Raw genomic sequence first — 15,275 nt, forward strand, 5'->3', positions numbered from 1 at the left:
AGCTTGAGCAAAAGATGTACACAGGGTCTCCCAGCACCAAGAAGATAGCAAAAATTCAACTGCAACTACCTCCTTTTTTCCAAGCAGCTCAAAATACTTTAGCAAAGACCTTATGACCATATCATTATTAATGATATAAGAAAAGGTGAAAGATTCAACAACTGGGGCTCTTGACTCCAAGCACTTAATCCACTAAAACACATGGCATTTGAAGTTTAAAAATTATTAGGAAAATTTCCCACTGAATATGATCTCAAGATTTCTTTTGTAAAACATTAAGATTTACTAGGACTTGAATAGTATTTGAGAAGTAAGAGTGACAACACATCCAGTTTGGGGATATAAACTAGACAATTTAGACTGTAATCATGATCAGTTTATAAGAGTAGCAAATAAGTGCCAAATCAGACCAATACTGTGAGATTTGCTATGCTATTTTGAATAATTTGGTTCAAATATCCATATTTGGCCAGTATATAATTCCAGTTCATTCTGGTCACATCAGAAGGGAACAAGGATCTTCTGTACAGATTTTACGACCTGACCCTTGTAGCTCTGCCAGACCATGTAGGTGGCCAGGAACACTGGAAATGGGACAAATCACTCTTTCCGTCACTATTACATTTTATGTGAGAAGTGGATCAAAGACTGCAGTGGAAGGCTGCACGTAGGAACCAGCAGCTGAGCTAGTCTCCATTACCAAATAGCTACCATGCTGCAAAGGGTCAAGGATGGAAATGGCTGGCTGGAGGACAGAGCCAGAAGCAGACACAGCAGACGCTCCCTGGCTGCCTGGCAAAATCTGGTACCTAACAGATTCTGACTGCTGGACTTGTACGGATTGGCCACGGGATTCAATCCCAGAGCCACTCTCTTTGGTGGGTGGCTGAGAGTTTTTGGCTTCATCATCCATCCCAAGGCTTATCTCTGCAAGTTTTTTAAATTTGGAACTGAGTGAGTCCAAGCAGCTGTCATCAAACTCATCAGCAATAAAACTGCAACAACCCAGGGAGCCGACGGGAGAACCAGGGGCACCTTTTCCTTCGTTATCATAGATCAGCAAGCAATCGTTTGCTTCCTGGCCATCGTCTTCCTCGGCACAGGCAAATGCTTTCTAAAGGTGGAGAAAAGTGGAAAAAAATGAATCGTAAGAGACACTCAGTGGAAGAATGTAATATTATACCATTCTTAGAACTCAAGGTTTGATCAAGAATGCGTGATTTAGGTAATCCATAGGAGGGCATCCTCTGTATCAGCAGTCTTATGAGAGCCTGACCCGTAAATAGGGCCTATGCCACACCTCGGAATATTCCAAGAATCCTCATCCTAAACAAACCCTTCCTGCCAGTCTCTCCTCACACACAGTGTCAGCCTTCATCTGCTCTACCAGGCTAGATGCCAGCACTTGCCATTTCTGATACCGAAACTGTAGGTGAGATCCGTTCTAAAGATGCACCAACCAAGAGGCAAGCAACCTGCCTCCCAAAGTCCTCTCTGTTCTTGCACCCTTGTCCCATTTTGATTCTGTGCTTCCCGACACTTCACCTAATCTTGGACCACAGCCCTCGTTCCCCCTTTTATGTTTGGGTCATTAATTCAATGGTTCTTCAACATTTTTGGACATGGACTCCTTGACAATGTGAAGAATACTCCAACCCTCTCAGAAAAATGTTCGCAGATGTATTCTGACATACTTCATGGTATTGGAAATAGAAAATAAGCTGCTTTGTATTCCTAAAGAGGATGCTGCTGATCTGAAATGCAAAAGGTTTTGCTTTCTGTTGTTATTCCAGTTGGAGGAATGAGGAGCCATATTCTCTCATCTTATGTCTACCGGCCCCTCCTCCCTTTTGACCAGTAGCCGGATTTTGGCAGCCATCTTAGGTTATCTGTATTATTTTACAAGGAGCCTCTACTTTTTTTGCTTGTATTTCACCAAGCTGCAAACAAACGAACTGTAAAACTGAAGTAGAGTCAAGTAGAAAGATCTCTAATGTAAACAAGATAACAAAGCCACAAAGTTTTCCACCAAATTACCTGAGAAAAGTAGGAGTCTAGGAAGTTCATGTTTATTGCCCCTTCACCATAGTCCATGTTGGTTCCTTCCATGGAATGCCTTGTTCTCATCGTTCCGGACCATCCTGCGGAACAGTTGCTAAGTCCAGCGGCTGCTCCGAATGCTGCAGCGGCTCCAGATCCTGCAGCTGCTCCAATCCTGGTGGTCACTTCCATTCCCGAAGCTCCTTCCATCACCGTCCCTCCAGTGCATGTATTTGTAAAAACTTCTAAAAACAGGAGAAAATTCGATAACATCTCATGCTGTGATTTGTTTTGTTTTGTTGTGTTTTCCTGGTCTTTGATATCCGTGAGCAGTTGCCAAGTAAAGCAAGTATGTGGGAGAAAATACAATTTTATGACTCGAGGTGATAAGAACATCCCGCAGTCTGTTATGTGAGAGTAACAGAGGAGGTGAGGACGTAACAGGATATTAGCAGATGAAATAGCTCTGAAAACATGCTAACTGAAAAAATATACAAAGGAAATAGATTTTCAGTGACAACGGCCAGAAATGAAAAAGTAAAAACAGAATATTCAGCACACAGCAATGGAAAGCTTCTAATGTAATGCTTGTTTGTTTTCAGGAAAAAAAGAAATTATAATTAAGCTGTCATATTGGCTCAATATGGAAACCAAAGAGGAAACATACATAATGTAATCATGCAAATTAGCAGATGCTAATTTGGTGTCTTGGTGCTTAATGAAAATTTAATAAGCTGTGACTATTTTGCCTGTTACTTTTACATTGCATTTTCATGGAAAGCTATTTTTTCTAGAGAATTCTGAATATAGTTTTTGCTATGTAATTATAATGGGAGAAGCAGGTAAGGATTAAGGATTAAGGTAGCTGATAAAGACAGTTACCTTTTTGGGGGAGATCTTATGCGGACTTTTCAGGCTGGACATTTAAAAACAATCTATTGCTAAGCATGGAATTAAGAAAAAATTGAATATTAGGCATTAGGTCTTATGGTTCTAGTTTACACCTTAGTTGTAGCGTTGAGATAAGATGAATAAAATAGTCATTTGGTAAACCAAAGAAATAAATAATTTCACCTATATGACAAATAAGCGATCCTTGTCCCATTATGATTAAATATAAGAATTGGTAATTGAACTCAAATCAGGATCCTGTTAGCTCTGGGGAAGGAATAAGGGCAACAAGACCTAGGATGTGCACACATGAGGCTTTAACTGCAAATATTACTATTGTTGATAGGCAAAGTTGGGTGGTGAGTGCATAGTGTTTGTTATATTTTCCTTTACATTTTTCTATATGTGTGAAATCTTTGCTAATTAAAAAATTAATAATTGACTCCCTGAGAGTTCTACTTCAGTTTATTAAAGTTTGGAAAAGTATAACAAATCTTCAGCTAGTAAAAAATGGTGACATCAGTGGACAATGAACTTATTGAAGCCAGAGCTAGGTCACAGAATTGACTGATATACTAACAGTAAACCATTTCATTGAAACCCTATTTCAGGGGTAACATCTCTCAGTATGTGCACAAATATGCAAATTATTAAGAAAAGAATTTAGAACATTTCTTATCTTTCAATATTTCTTATTTAACCCATTATTGCTTTCAAAAATAAATTTTATGTTCACTTACCAGAATTTTCCATGTAATCAACTCCATTGGCAGTTATAGGTGGCACATAGATATTTGCGATTTCCTACAAACCACATGCAAAAAATAAATACATTTAAAAATTACCCAGATTTCACCAATATAAGTAAGATATGCAAATGGAGACATTACAAGAATTCCAAATTCTTCCAGGAGTAACCATTTTTTTTTTTTTTTTTTTGCGGTACGCGGGCCTCTCACTGCTGTGGCCTCTCCCGCTGCAGAGCACAGGCTCCGGACGCGCAGGCTCAGCGGCCATGGCTCACGGGCCCAGCCGCTCCGCGGCATGTGGGATCTTCCCGGACCGGGGCACGAACCCGCCTCCCCTGCATCGGCAGGTGGACTCTCAACCACTGCACCACCAGGGAAGCCCAGGAGTAACCATTTTTATGATTTGACATCTGAAGAGCTAAGATCCTAAAAGGCTCCATTCATTTTAGTACTGACTCTCATGGGTCCTTGAGGGTCAGGAGTATCATTTTTATACCCCATTACCTCTTTATCTATATGAATATAAATCGAATTTTGTTCTGTATGATTGAAATAAATGTTTTACAAAGTGTATCCTCACCTTGTCTTCAGGTTGGGCTCCTTCGATTCCCCACGGACGAATTGCTCCTTCTGAACCATCAGGCACTGGCATGAATCCACCCGACACTCCCCCGATAGGACCGGTCCCAAAGTAACAGGTCAACAGCAGAAGGGGGGCCACTAGTATATAGGAAAACAAAATATCAGAACATTTGAATCACTTGGAAACAATTTGACATGGCAATTGCCAGAAACATTACAAAGAAAATACAATATTTTGTAACGCTTATGGATAATCTAATAGAAAGCAAAATTCGTTTCTACAAAATAAAATTTAGTAAATTAAGCATACTAAAATTTCACATGATTATGAAACTGAAGGAGACAGATCAGATTATTCTTGAGACACGTATATTGTTTTCTTAAAATAGGCACTGTTCGATGAATGATAAAGGTGGCCATTCAGTTCCTCAATCATTTTCCGTAATATATATTTTTTTATTATTGCATTTATTTGTACATGTTGAGGCTATGTATATGGTGTCAAGGGAATACACACCTGAAGAGTCAAGATTTTAGGTGGGCATTATAGTGATTTGGTAATCTGGTCTCCAATGATCTCTTAGAGAATAGCCATTAACTTGCAAACTCCCTCAGCAACTAGAGTGATGATCTAATATCATTGCACTTTTAATTGTGACTTAGGAATTCGTAGCTTGGAGGGGCCTTCCTGCCTGGGTAATTACCATTCTTTCTGTGTGTATCAGTCACATCTTAGCAATAAAGATTAACATCATTCTCAGGCTAATGGGCCAAGAGAGAAAGGAGGCACTTCTCAGTCTAGGTAGTCAGTGACCCCACCTCCACCTTTGTCCTGCGGAGGCCACCTGAATCCTAATGTTTGAATTCTGTTCACTTACTGGCAGCTTAGTGAGAGATTTAAGAGTATATAGCCTCTGGAGTCAGACTTCTAGGGTTTGAGTTTTGGTTCCACCATTCACTAGCTGGACAAATTATGTCGTCTTTTCTTGCCTCCATTAACTGATCCAAAGAATGGGAGAATATATAGTATCTACCTCATAGATTGTTGTGAGGATTAAATGAGTTAATATAGATAAAGGATGGTACTGAGTGCCATGAGGACTTGCCAGTATTGTTTGGATGGGCTACATCAGTTGTACAAATTAGGTCAGTTTTATATATTTTATATACACATAAATGAAAAAAATTAGGCCAAGTATATAAAATAAAATAAGTTGGACATAATACATTTTCTCAAAATTTAACATAATGTTCATATAAGTGATACTTCTAAAGGTTTTCTTTGCTTATTGCCATTCTTAATTCTATGACTTTGTTAAATGTGTGGGAAGGGTCAAATATTATAAATGGACAAATTAGTTTTGAAAAGTAATGAATATATATCTGTATGGTCAGTATTTTTAGGTGGCCATAGTAGTCTTTTAGAAATCTTGTTTATCATGTGTGTGCAATATGTATTAGGTTTTTACATATGCATCCAGAGAAAGTTCTGTCCTGCACAAAATTCAAGATACGACATTTTGCAAATGGTGATATTTCACATGAAGCAAATGTGATTGTGGGAATAACGGAGTATATGTCCTCTGACTGTCCTGAGCCACAATCCCAAATGTACAGTAGCCTAGAGGATATATGCACACCTCAAAATTCAACATTTCAAAATCAGGCTTATCATTGCCACCCTACTTATCTGTGCTTCCTCTGATATTTTCAATTTCAGTTAATGGTTTCAGTAGCAGCCAAATTCAGTGGTGCCTATGGACTTTTGTTCCACTCTTCCTATCTATTTGTCTCCAGATCCTCTCCATGTACCCGCATCGTGCCTTGCACATCAATCCTTTCCTTTCCAGTCTTATGCCATGGCTCAAAACCTGGCCTCCATCATCCCTTGTGAACTATTACAATAACCTCCTAACTGTTCTTTCCTTTTTACTTTACAGTACACACTGTGCCAATGTTATCTTTCTAAAATACAAATATGATCGTGTTAGTCTTTTATTCAAATACTCTCAACAACCTTCCTTTCCATGTGTGTGTAAGCTCTTTCAAACTAGTCCCAAAGCGTTCTCCAGTTTCATCTCCTTCACTCTCCACAATTTCCCCTTGCTTTAACCTCCCAAGGCTGTGTGCTTCCTAAAACCTGCCAAGCATTTTCTGGCTTTGGCTCACGCTGTTACCCTTTGGAAACACCTTTCCCTCTTTTTGTACTTGCTATAGCCTACTCATTTTCCAAGGCTCAAATGGATGATTCCCCTGAGTCTGTGAAACCTCTGCAATATTCCTTAGTGTTCACTTTTATTTTATATTATATTATTATATATGTTACAGCTTTATCATGGTATATGTTTTCCATAGAGTTAGAGATGAATAAATCTACTACTACATGAAAACCAGAATCAAGTTCCCTTTCTTGGGAACTTGATTGATCTTGATTGAACTTGGTTGATTGAACTTGATTGATCTATATAAAGACTCATATATAGGTACTTGAAAAATTTTTGGTTTTGAAATTGACTAATCATGACATTGGAAAACTGAAACTCTGAGTGTCAGTTTCAGCTATTAAATGAAATGATGCATGATAACTTTAGAATAGTAAACACTTAAGGGGAAAGAGGAAGGAGAATATATGGCATGTGTAGGAGGCCACTAAATGTATGGATAGCAATTTATTTCTTTTTTTTTTTAAAGAGATCTGAATAAATATGGCAAATATTAATGTCTGTTAAGTCTGAGTGATGGTTATATGTTATGTGATTATATGTGTGCAAATATTAATATCTGTTAAGTCTGAGTTGTGGTTATATTTGTGCTTGTCATGGCAATTTTCTGTTCTTCTTTGTGGTTTAAAAATATCTCATAAATTAAAAAAAATTAAATTAAGAGGTTGAATAATCATTTTAACTCTAAATGTCTATGATTCTGTAATAAATTAGGGAAGTGACTGTGAATTTATCAAGGATTTCTTTTATTTACACTATAAGAATTTGCCATGAAGTTCTTTTAAATAGAGACTTGTTACATTCAAAATACTAATTGAGTCACACGATTTTAAGTGTAACTTTTTGAAACCTACCTATTAAAAAAATAAATTTTAGTTTTATTGAAAAATAATACATGTATGTAATTTCCCTCAATGTGTTCAATAAACTTAATATATTAAGTATGAGAGCCTTACAGGAGTATATTTTCAGGTAGAAAGCTATTCTGAGGAAATTCTAGATTAAGCAATAACTTCTCAGGTCTGTGATATATTTATGTGCATCGTAAAGCTCAAGGCTTACGATATCTTATATATTTTCCCTAAATTTATTTGGTCAGGGTTCTATTTTATTTTAGAATTTCATGAGCTTTGTATACAAAAAAGACATTTTAGAAAGTGCCACACTCATGGATAAAGTCATTATTTTGACTATGAACATCATGGCCAGTGTGTAGACTATTCATGCTTCAATTTTTTCCTTCTTGAGTCTCTCGTGTCGTTTTCTATATGTCTAACATATACGACTTGCTTCTCTGTATTATAAATACAGATTGTTGGCAGGTGACGTGTTAGCTTTAAACATTTCTGATTTTTCCTGAAAATGCCATTTCTGATACTTCCTGAAAATACCATTTCCCCCCAGCTTTGCCTCTAAAACAACTGCGGAGATGCATTGTCCATGCAGCGGGAAGGCCTCTGCATGTGCTGACACCCAGTGCAAGCAGGATGATGCTGCGGCATACTCACACAGCAGCAGCAAAAGACCGAGGAACAGTAGGCCGATGGCGGCAGGCCCCAGCCTCCCAGGCGTCTTAACGGGCTCAGGGGTTGTGGTCGGGGGCGAAGTTTTACAGATGTTATTGTTGTCACACAGACAGACTTCCAGAGTCAAGTTCTCCGGGGTCTTACACCATGTGCCCTTGTCGTCCGTGACGACCAGGGAGATTCTGTACACACGGGGATATACCGGCTGCAGAGTTGTTAGGGTTGCAGAGGTGCCTGAAGGGAAACAACCAAACGAATCAGCAGTAGAACAAAGCGTATCTTGCTCCTTGTTCTGAAAACTATGTTTTGTTTTTTTTTTCTTTTTGGTGAACAGAACCAGAGTTGCCATAGACATCACTGTCACAAATAGTAGGGTGAGGCTTGAGCAGATACGAGGGTTTTCGGAGATCAGTGGGTGTATGGGGCTGTACTTCCTCCTGTCCTCCTGTCTGCCCCAGATGGGCCCATTATTCTGCCCCGTGAAAACTCAGTCCTATATTTTTCCTGCGGTATGCGGGCCTCTCACTGTTGTGGCCTCTCCCATTGCGGAGCACAGGCTCCGGACGCGCAGGCTCAGCGGCCATGGCTCACGGGCCCAGCCGCTCCGCAGCATGTGGGATCCTCCCGGACCAGGGCACAAACCCGCGTCCCCTGCATTGGCAGGTGGACTCTCAAACACTGCGCCACCAGGGAAGCCCCTCAGTCCTATCTTGATTTTCCCCCCAAAGAGGAGGGGAGATGGGCATCATTTAAATCCCAGACCTCCTTCTTCTGGGACTTAACCACTCTTCTGTACGTCTGCACCAACCCCTGGACCCCTGGTGTAGACATCTGAATGTAGCCCTTCCGCCTCACTCCATGCTTTGGTGCCTGACTTATCAAGACTGAGTTTCTGCTTTGGCTGCTGCTACTTCAGCTGCTCCTGTCAGTACTTGTCCCATGAGCCTAATGCCAGTTGTATGGGATTCCCTGCGGTGAAGGCCTGTTGCTTCTCTGACTCATGAGCAATGATCATTCTCCATTCTTCATTGCTATGCTATCCCTTCCTAAGTGGGCTCCAGCAGCAGCTCTCATAAGCTGTAGGGTTGCATCCCTTGAATCATTCTTGACCCCATCATGCCCCTTGACATTGTGCCCGATCCATCTAGTCCAACCACTGCTACCTTGCCTACCCTCACCCACACAGGTGTGTCTAGTGCCAGGTCCTGTCTCTCTATGATGTTCCTTTTGTAGCCTTTTCACTGGACATGTGTCTGGTAAACCCATTCGGCTACATGCACAGTTTGGAGCTAGATCCCTACACCAGGATCAGCAAGACCCCAGGAAAGAAGGCCACGGAGGACAAGATGCCTTTGGTGACTCTAGCCATGGCAGATCCCTATGACTAGGGTACCACAGAGTAAGCACATTCATGAACGGAAGCAAGATTAGTTCAGAAAAGAGCTAGAGGTAAGTGAGTTCATTTACAGAGGATTTGAAGTGGCCTGCTGGTCATTATAAAATCCTAAAAGGGAGAAGATTCTTATTGTCTAATGGCTTTTTCTGTGAGACTCCTGGAAAACAGAGGAAATGTGAAATTAGCATGATAAAGGTTAAGAGAAAAGAAAGGATGGATTAGCTCTTGCCCATTGGCTAATAGGGTTTACAAATTTCAGTCCACCATGCTCTCAAGATTCCTGACTAGTGACCCACTAGTGACAACCTTGAGCAGGCTGACCCCTCCAGCGCTTCATGTCTGTTGACAGCCTGCAGACATGAAGGCTGTATTTAGAAGCCTAAACAGCTCTGCAGTAAAATAGGTGCCTGACGCTAATCTTTTTATTTTTTTGGGGTGCCGTGGAGGTACAGATAAAAATATAAAGATATCCAAAAATTGGAGTCCACATGAAAAGCAGAAAATATTAAATAGTGCTAATATTATATCATCCCTTTTCTTTCCTGAAGAGAGAAGAAATTCATGAGGCTAGGACCTCATCTTCATTACAAAGAATTTTAAAAACTACTCTTGGAAAGGAACTGCTCCCAAATGAACTCTCTCTTAACCTTCTGGAAATATAAAGAAGCAGCAACTTTCATTTGTGGAAGCAGCTTTACAAGTAAATACTCACCATCAAGTTTTGTGATCGTCCACACTGGCACGTTTATAATTTGATTGTCCTGTGAAAATGTGTAGGAGCCAGTATAGTCATGGTTGTCCGGTGATTTAGCTGTGACAACCACGGAGGGTGATGAACTACAGGTTGTTTTCTTTTTCAGGACAATTGTTGGACACTTGTCATTAAAATCAGGTAGTCGGACAAATATGGTGCCTGTAGCAGTTTCACCTGTTTTTTCTATAAGAGTGACATTTTAGAGTTAGAGAAATGTACACAAGTTGTACAAAAAATAACTAAACCTTTAAAATTTCTCTCACATGCAGCCAGATTAGTGTATCTATTCATGAGAAATTGTATTCGTTACTCCCACAGGTAAAAGGATGTCACCCAATTTCCACACCTTGTTGAGAGCAAATTTAAATTTATCAACTTGGCAGATGTCTTGATTAGAAGCATGGCTATTAATTTAATATGCTTGGAACCAAGACCTATAAGGTGATAAATTAACTGATTACAAATGAAATCAACATAAAAATAATAGTTTTCTTAAATGTATCCTACTGCACGAGCCCAGACTGTGTGAAAGATTTTTGCTTCTAAAGCTTGAACCAAAGTATTTGGAATAAACTATGATTTATTTTTATTACCCAAAATATAAAGTTTATTGAAGAAAAATTTTTTAATGTTGATAATCAAAAACCATAAAATAAAAATCTCTCAGTGGTGGCATTATGAATTATTTCTGTTGTTTCCCTTAGTGCTTTTTTCTCTTTTCCCAGATAACATGATTTTGGGTGTTTATTCTTTTGTTTTATTTTTATGTTTGCTGATCGCCTTGAGCATAAATTAATTTTACACTTAGGGAAACACACATAGTCAGTAAATATTATTTTAAAAACATTTCAAAAGATTTTTATTGTTCAGTGATATAAGTGCTTGAGGTCTCTATAAGTAACTCACTCTGTGTGTAAGTAACTCACAAAGGCACCTCACATTGGAGCTGAGCTTCCCTGATAAGCTTTCTGTCTCAATCTTTATCCACCTTCTCAAACCCAGAAATTCCTGCCCCAACAGCCAACAATAGGACCAACAAAGAATTCACTGGTCCAACAAACTCCAGTGAGAAGCTGGGATGCTCAGTCTTCTCCTGGATTTACCCACCTCAGACTTGAGACCCAGGGCCCCTAAGATAATTAACTTCATCTAATGATAAAGGTAATGTGTTAATAATCACAATCATCTATTCATCAAGAAATGCCAGTTGGAGTAACATTTCTCTAAAAATGAAATATTTTTTCTTACCATCTGTGGCCAGAACCTCAGCTGTGATTGTCTTGTTAACTATGACAGCAACATCCCGAACAGTATTTTTGACAAATTTGATTTCAGCAGTGTTTGAATCAATAGTTAGCAAACCACCGTCATTACGTCTCAAGGTGTATCTGTTTTGTAATAGAAAACAACAATAGGTTTTTTTTCCAAACATGGAATGTTACCTATTTAATGAAAATGCTCATTAATATTTATTTATACTTAGTATAAGACTATGAAATATACTTTTATAAAAGGAGCAGAAGCTTAACATATTAGCACAGACAAGCAGTATTTCATAATCCTTAAGTATATGTTAGCCTGGTTTTTCAATTTTCTGCTCTGCTCAGTAAAATAACTGTGTCCTTGTTCTTTTTTTTAATGAAGATTATTATTATTGTTTTATTTTAAAATTTCTTTTTGGCTGCATTGTGTCTTTGTTGCTGCATGGGCTTTCTCTAGTTGGGGCGAGCGGGGGCTACTCTTTGTTGCGGTGCGCGGGCTTCTCATTGCGGTGGCTTCTCTTGTGGAGCACAGGCTCTAGGTGCGTGGGCTTCAGTAGTTGCAGCACGTGGGCTCAGTAATTGTGGCACATGGGCCCTAGGGCATGCAGAATACAGTAGTTGTGGCACATGGGCTTTGTTGCTCCGTGGCATGTGGGATCTTCCCGGACCACGGATCGAACCCATGTCCCCTGCATTGGCAGGTGGATTCTTAACCACTGCACCACCACGGAAGTCCCTGTATCCTTGTTCTTTATACTGCAGCAGCTACTTTGCATGGTGCTCTACTATTTTAGGCATATGTGTCTTGTATGTGCTGTTCTATCTGACTGCATCACGGTCTTCTGGTGAAATTCAACTCTTTTTTAAGGCTCAACTGAAAGTCTCCATGAAACTTTTTCCTGATCTCTCTAGACAGGCTAAATCATTCTTTTCTTAGTTTCCACTTTAACTTGTGCTTATGCTACCTTTGCTCATAGCACGCCTCTTCTTGAGTTACATGGTTCCTTGAGTTGGCTGCTTTGTATCCCTTTGTATCCTTGGCACAGAATAGTTTAGTTGTTATATTGTAATAGTTTATAAATTAAAACTAGTCAAGGTAAACAACAAGGTCCTACTGTATAGCACAGGGAATTTGTTCAATATCCTGTGATAAACCATAATGGAAAAGAACATGAAGAAGATTATATATGTATAACTGAGTTGCTTTGCTGTACAGCAGAAATTAACACAACATTGTAAATCAACTAAACTTCAATAAAATAAAAAAAATTCAAGGAATACTAAAATATTAAAATAAAATCTCACTTGACAAATAAGGCAGCTTTGCCAGTGTCTTCATCAATGGCTTGATATGATCCCACGATATAACTGATCAGGTTTTTACCGCTTATGCCTTTTTGGACAGTAAATGTCTTGGAAGCAGGACGGAATACAAGTCCTTCCCTCATATTTATTACTTTGATTATGAGTGAGGTTGACTGGACTGTGTATCGAGAGATAATTGATTTGTGAAATTCAGCTTTGTTTTTGACGGCGATACCAAGTTGCAAAGTTTGTAGTTCTTCATAATCTAGAGACTAGAGTAAAAATAAAATTAAAAGGAAAGAGGCGTTACAAAAATATGATCTGGAAAGAGGACAAGAGAGTTCTATGTTACGTGCTATGAATGAATCCTTTATTTCTATACAGCAAAACGGTTTCACAGATCTTCACAATGCTGTGATGAGACTCCTTTAGAATTTGTAACTCATGAAACCTCAGTTTGGTAATGGATACTTACAAAGCAGAGTACTTCTTTTTAGACTAACAAAACATCTTTATAGTTTCTTCAGGCTGTGTGGTACAGTGGAAAGAATCACAAATCTTCTATGGTAACATGGTTTGAACCCTGCTTCTGCTACTTAATAGCTATGTGACTCAGGGCACAATTTTTACTATCTCTGATCCTCAACTTTTTGCTTCTGGTAAAAAACCCTTACCTCATCAGATTGTTGTAAGGACTGAACTAATTAAGGCCCATAATACGTTCCTGTAAATGGCAGCTACGTCCATTCACAGAATAGTTATTGGATTCCTGTGCAATAATATCCTTTCTGGCTTTAAAAATTCCCTGTTGGCAAAGATAAAGTATCCTAATAATCTTGGTTGGCAAACAGGCCTCTGCAAAACGATGAGTGGGTGGCCCACCGACTCTTCATAGAACCATTTTCAGATAGTCCTGTGTGTTACCTATTTGTTTGACTCTGTTATTGAGTGGCCCAAATCAAGGCCTGAGGTATCCCAGGATAGCTTTTTCCATTCACTAGTAAATTTTTTAAGGGTGATGGGACAAGGAAATGTTCATTTCGGTTACATTTGTGTATAACTGAAAATAATTATGGTATGAGAACCAGATTTGAGTTTTAACTTTGCAATGACTGGTTTTGTGGGCTCAAGTGTTTCCTAGTGGAGAAGAAGAGAACGATGCTTAAATAGGTAATTATAATATAAGGGGTAATTGACAAAAGAGATTACAGAGTCTATGTGTGAAAGCGAGTGAAGACTTGTACTTGAGAAAGTCAGGAAAGGCTTCCGAGAGGTTTTCATGTGAGCAGAGTGATACAGGTTGAAGAGGAGTTATTCAGGCAGAGTGAAAGCACTTGCAAATACCAGTTACAGAAGGTGATAGGGAGATGACTGCTGAGAGGCCTTGGATGCAATTCTGAGGGGGCTGAAGGTCATCTCAAAGGCCAGCAGGAGGTCATCACCCTGGCTGCATATTAAGAGTCCCCTGAGGAGCCTTTAAGAACCGCTTGCTGCCTGGCCTTCCCTGCAGACCAACTGAACCAGTAGTTCCTAACTTGCCGCAGGCTGGGAGAAGCTGCAGGTCATTCACATGGACAATCTTGATTGAGGGCCATTTTCACAGCCAATGGAGAACAAGTAAAGTTTTTAAAGAGGAGAGGAGCTGGTCCAAATTGGCTTTAAGAAAAATGTGGTCGAAGGAGAATGAAGGGAAGTATACACTGGAGGTAGGTACGTCAATCAGGAACGGAGGGGGCAAGGCTGAGAAGAACACAGGCTGTGAGAAGGAAGACCAGGGCTAGACTTTAAGGGCGGTTTCTAGGGCAGAATTTGATGTCTGGCTCTAGGTGGTGAGAAAATGCCACGACTGAAGGACAAGGCCCAGGTTTCTAGTTTGGGAGACTGGATGACACCAACACAGAAGACTGGGAATATCTCATTCCTAGGCATTGTTGGGAGTTTATAACAAAACCCTTGCAACTGAGGATGGCTGTAACCCACTCTGAAAAGCAGAGTAATAGCAACCACTTATGTGGCTTCCAACAATCTAGAATTCCAGGGATCTCCCTGTTAAGGCATATTATGGATCTGTCATTCTACTGGAGTCACAGAATTAAAGAGAGAAGCTCCCATATAGTCCAATGTTCTATGGCAAGGAATGTCCTGAAATAGTGGTAATATTTTTCTAGTCTATACAATATCCAGGCATAAATAGCCTTATGTTATTTCAGATGAAGGGTCTATTGTAGCCAAGCCTGTTAAATGGAAGTGTTACTCAATTATTTATTTTTTATTTTTCAGATTTAGTTTTTTACATTTCCATTTTCTAGAAAAAGTCACATTGTTTTTCCCTCTGAGGACCGTAGCTAATCCATTTAAAGTAAGTTGACAAATTCACAAGCAGCTATTCCATGTATTCTTGTCTGTTCCCGAGTTTAAGTCAGGAAGTGTGTTTTACTTTCTTGCGCATAAAACAGGCACACCGATAAATATATGTATATTAGTGTGTTTGTGTTTCTATAGAAAGTGTGATAGCTTGGAAGGAAACAAATCAACATGTTAAGAGAAT

The 15,275-nt window shown here is 39.4% G+C and overlaps 1 protein-coding gene and 1 long non-coding RNA gene across 2 annotated transcripts in view; one reads left to right on the forward strand and one right to left on the reverse strand.

Annotated features, from left to right (window-relative positions):
• Positions 1-15,275, forward strand: part of LOC115863564 (uncharacterized) — a 173,438-nt gene that overhangs the window by 17,604 nt on the left and 140,559 nt on the right. The window lies entirely within an intron of this gene.
• Positions 497-15,275, reverse strand: part of DSG3 (desmoglein 3) — a 29,209-nt gene continuing 14,430 nt past the window's right edge. The window contains 8 exon segments of the mRNA XM_030876478.2: positions 497-1,114; positions 2,038-2,285; positions 3,672-3,735; positions 4,261-4,400; positions 7,993-8,244; positions 10,119-10,343; positions 11,409-11,548; positions 12,728-12,999. Of these exon segments, the coding sequence (XP_030732338.2) occupies positions 497-1,114; positions 2,038-2,285; positions 3,672-3,735; positions 4,261-4,400; positions 7,993-8,244; positions 10,119-10,343; positions 11,409-11,548; positions 12,728-12,999 (1,959 nt within the window).

Source organism: Globicephala melas, chromosome 13 (assembly GCF_963455315.2).
Source record: "Globicephala melas chromosome 13, mGloMel1.2, whole genome shotgun sequence".
Lineage (NCBI taxonomy): Eukaryota > Metazoa > Chordata > Mammalia > Artiodactyla > Delphinidae > Globicephala > Globicephala melas.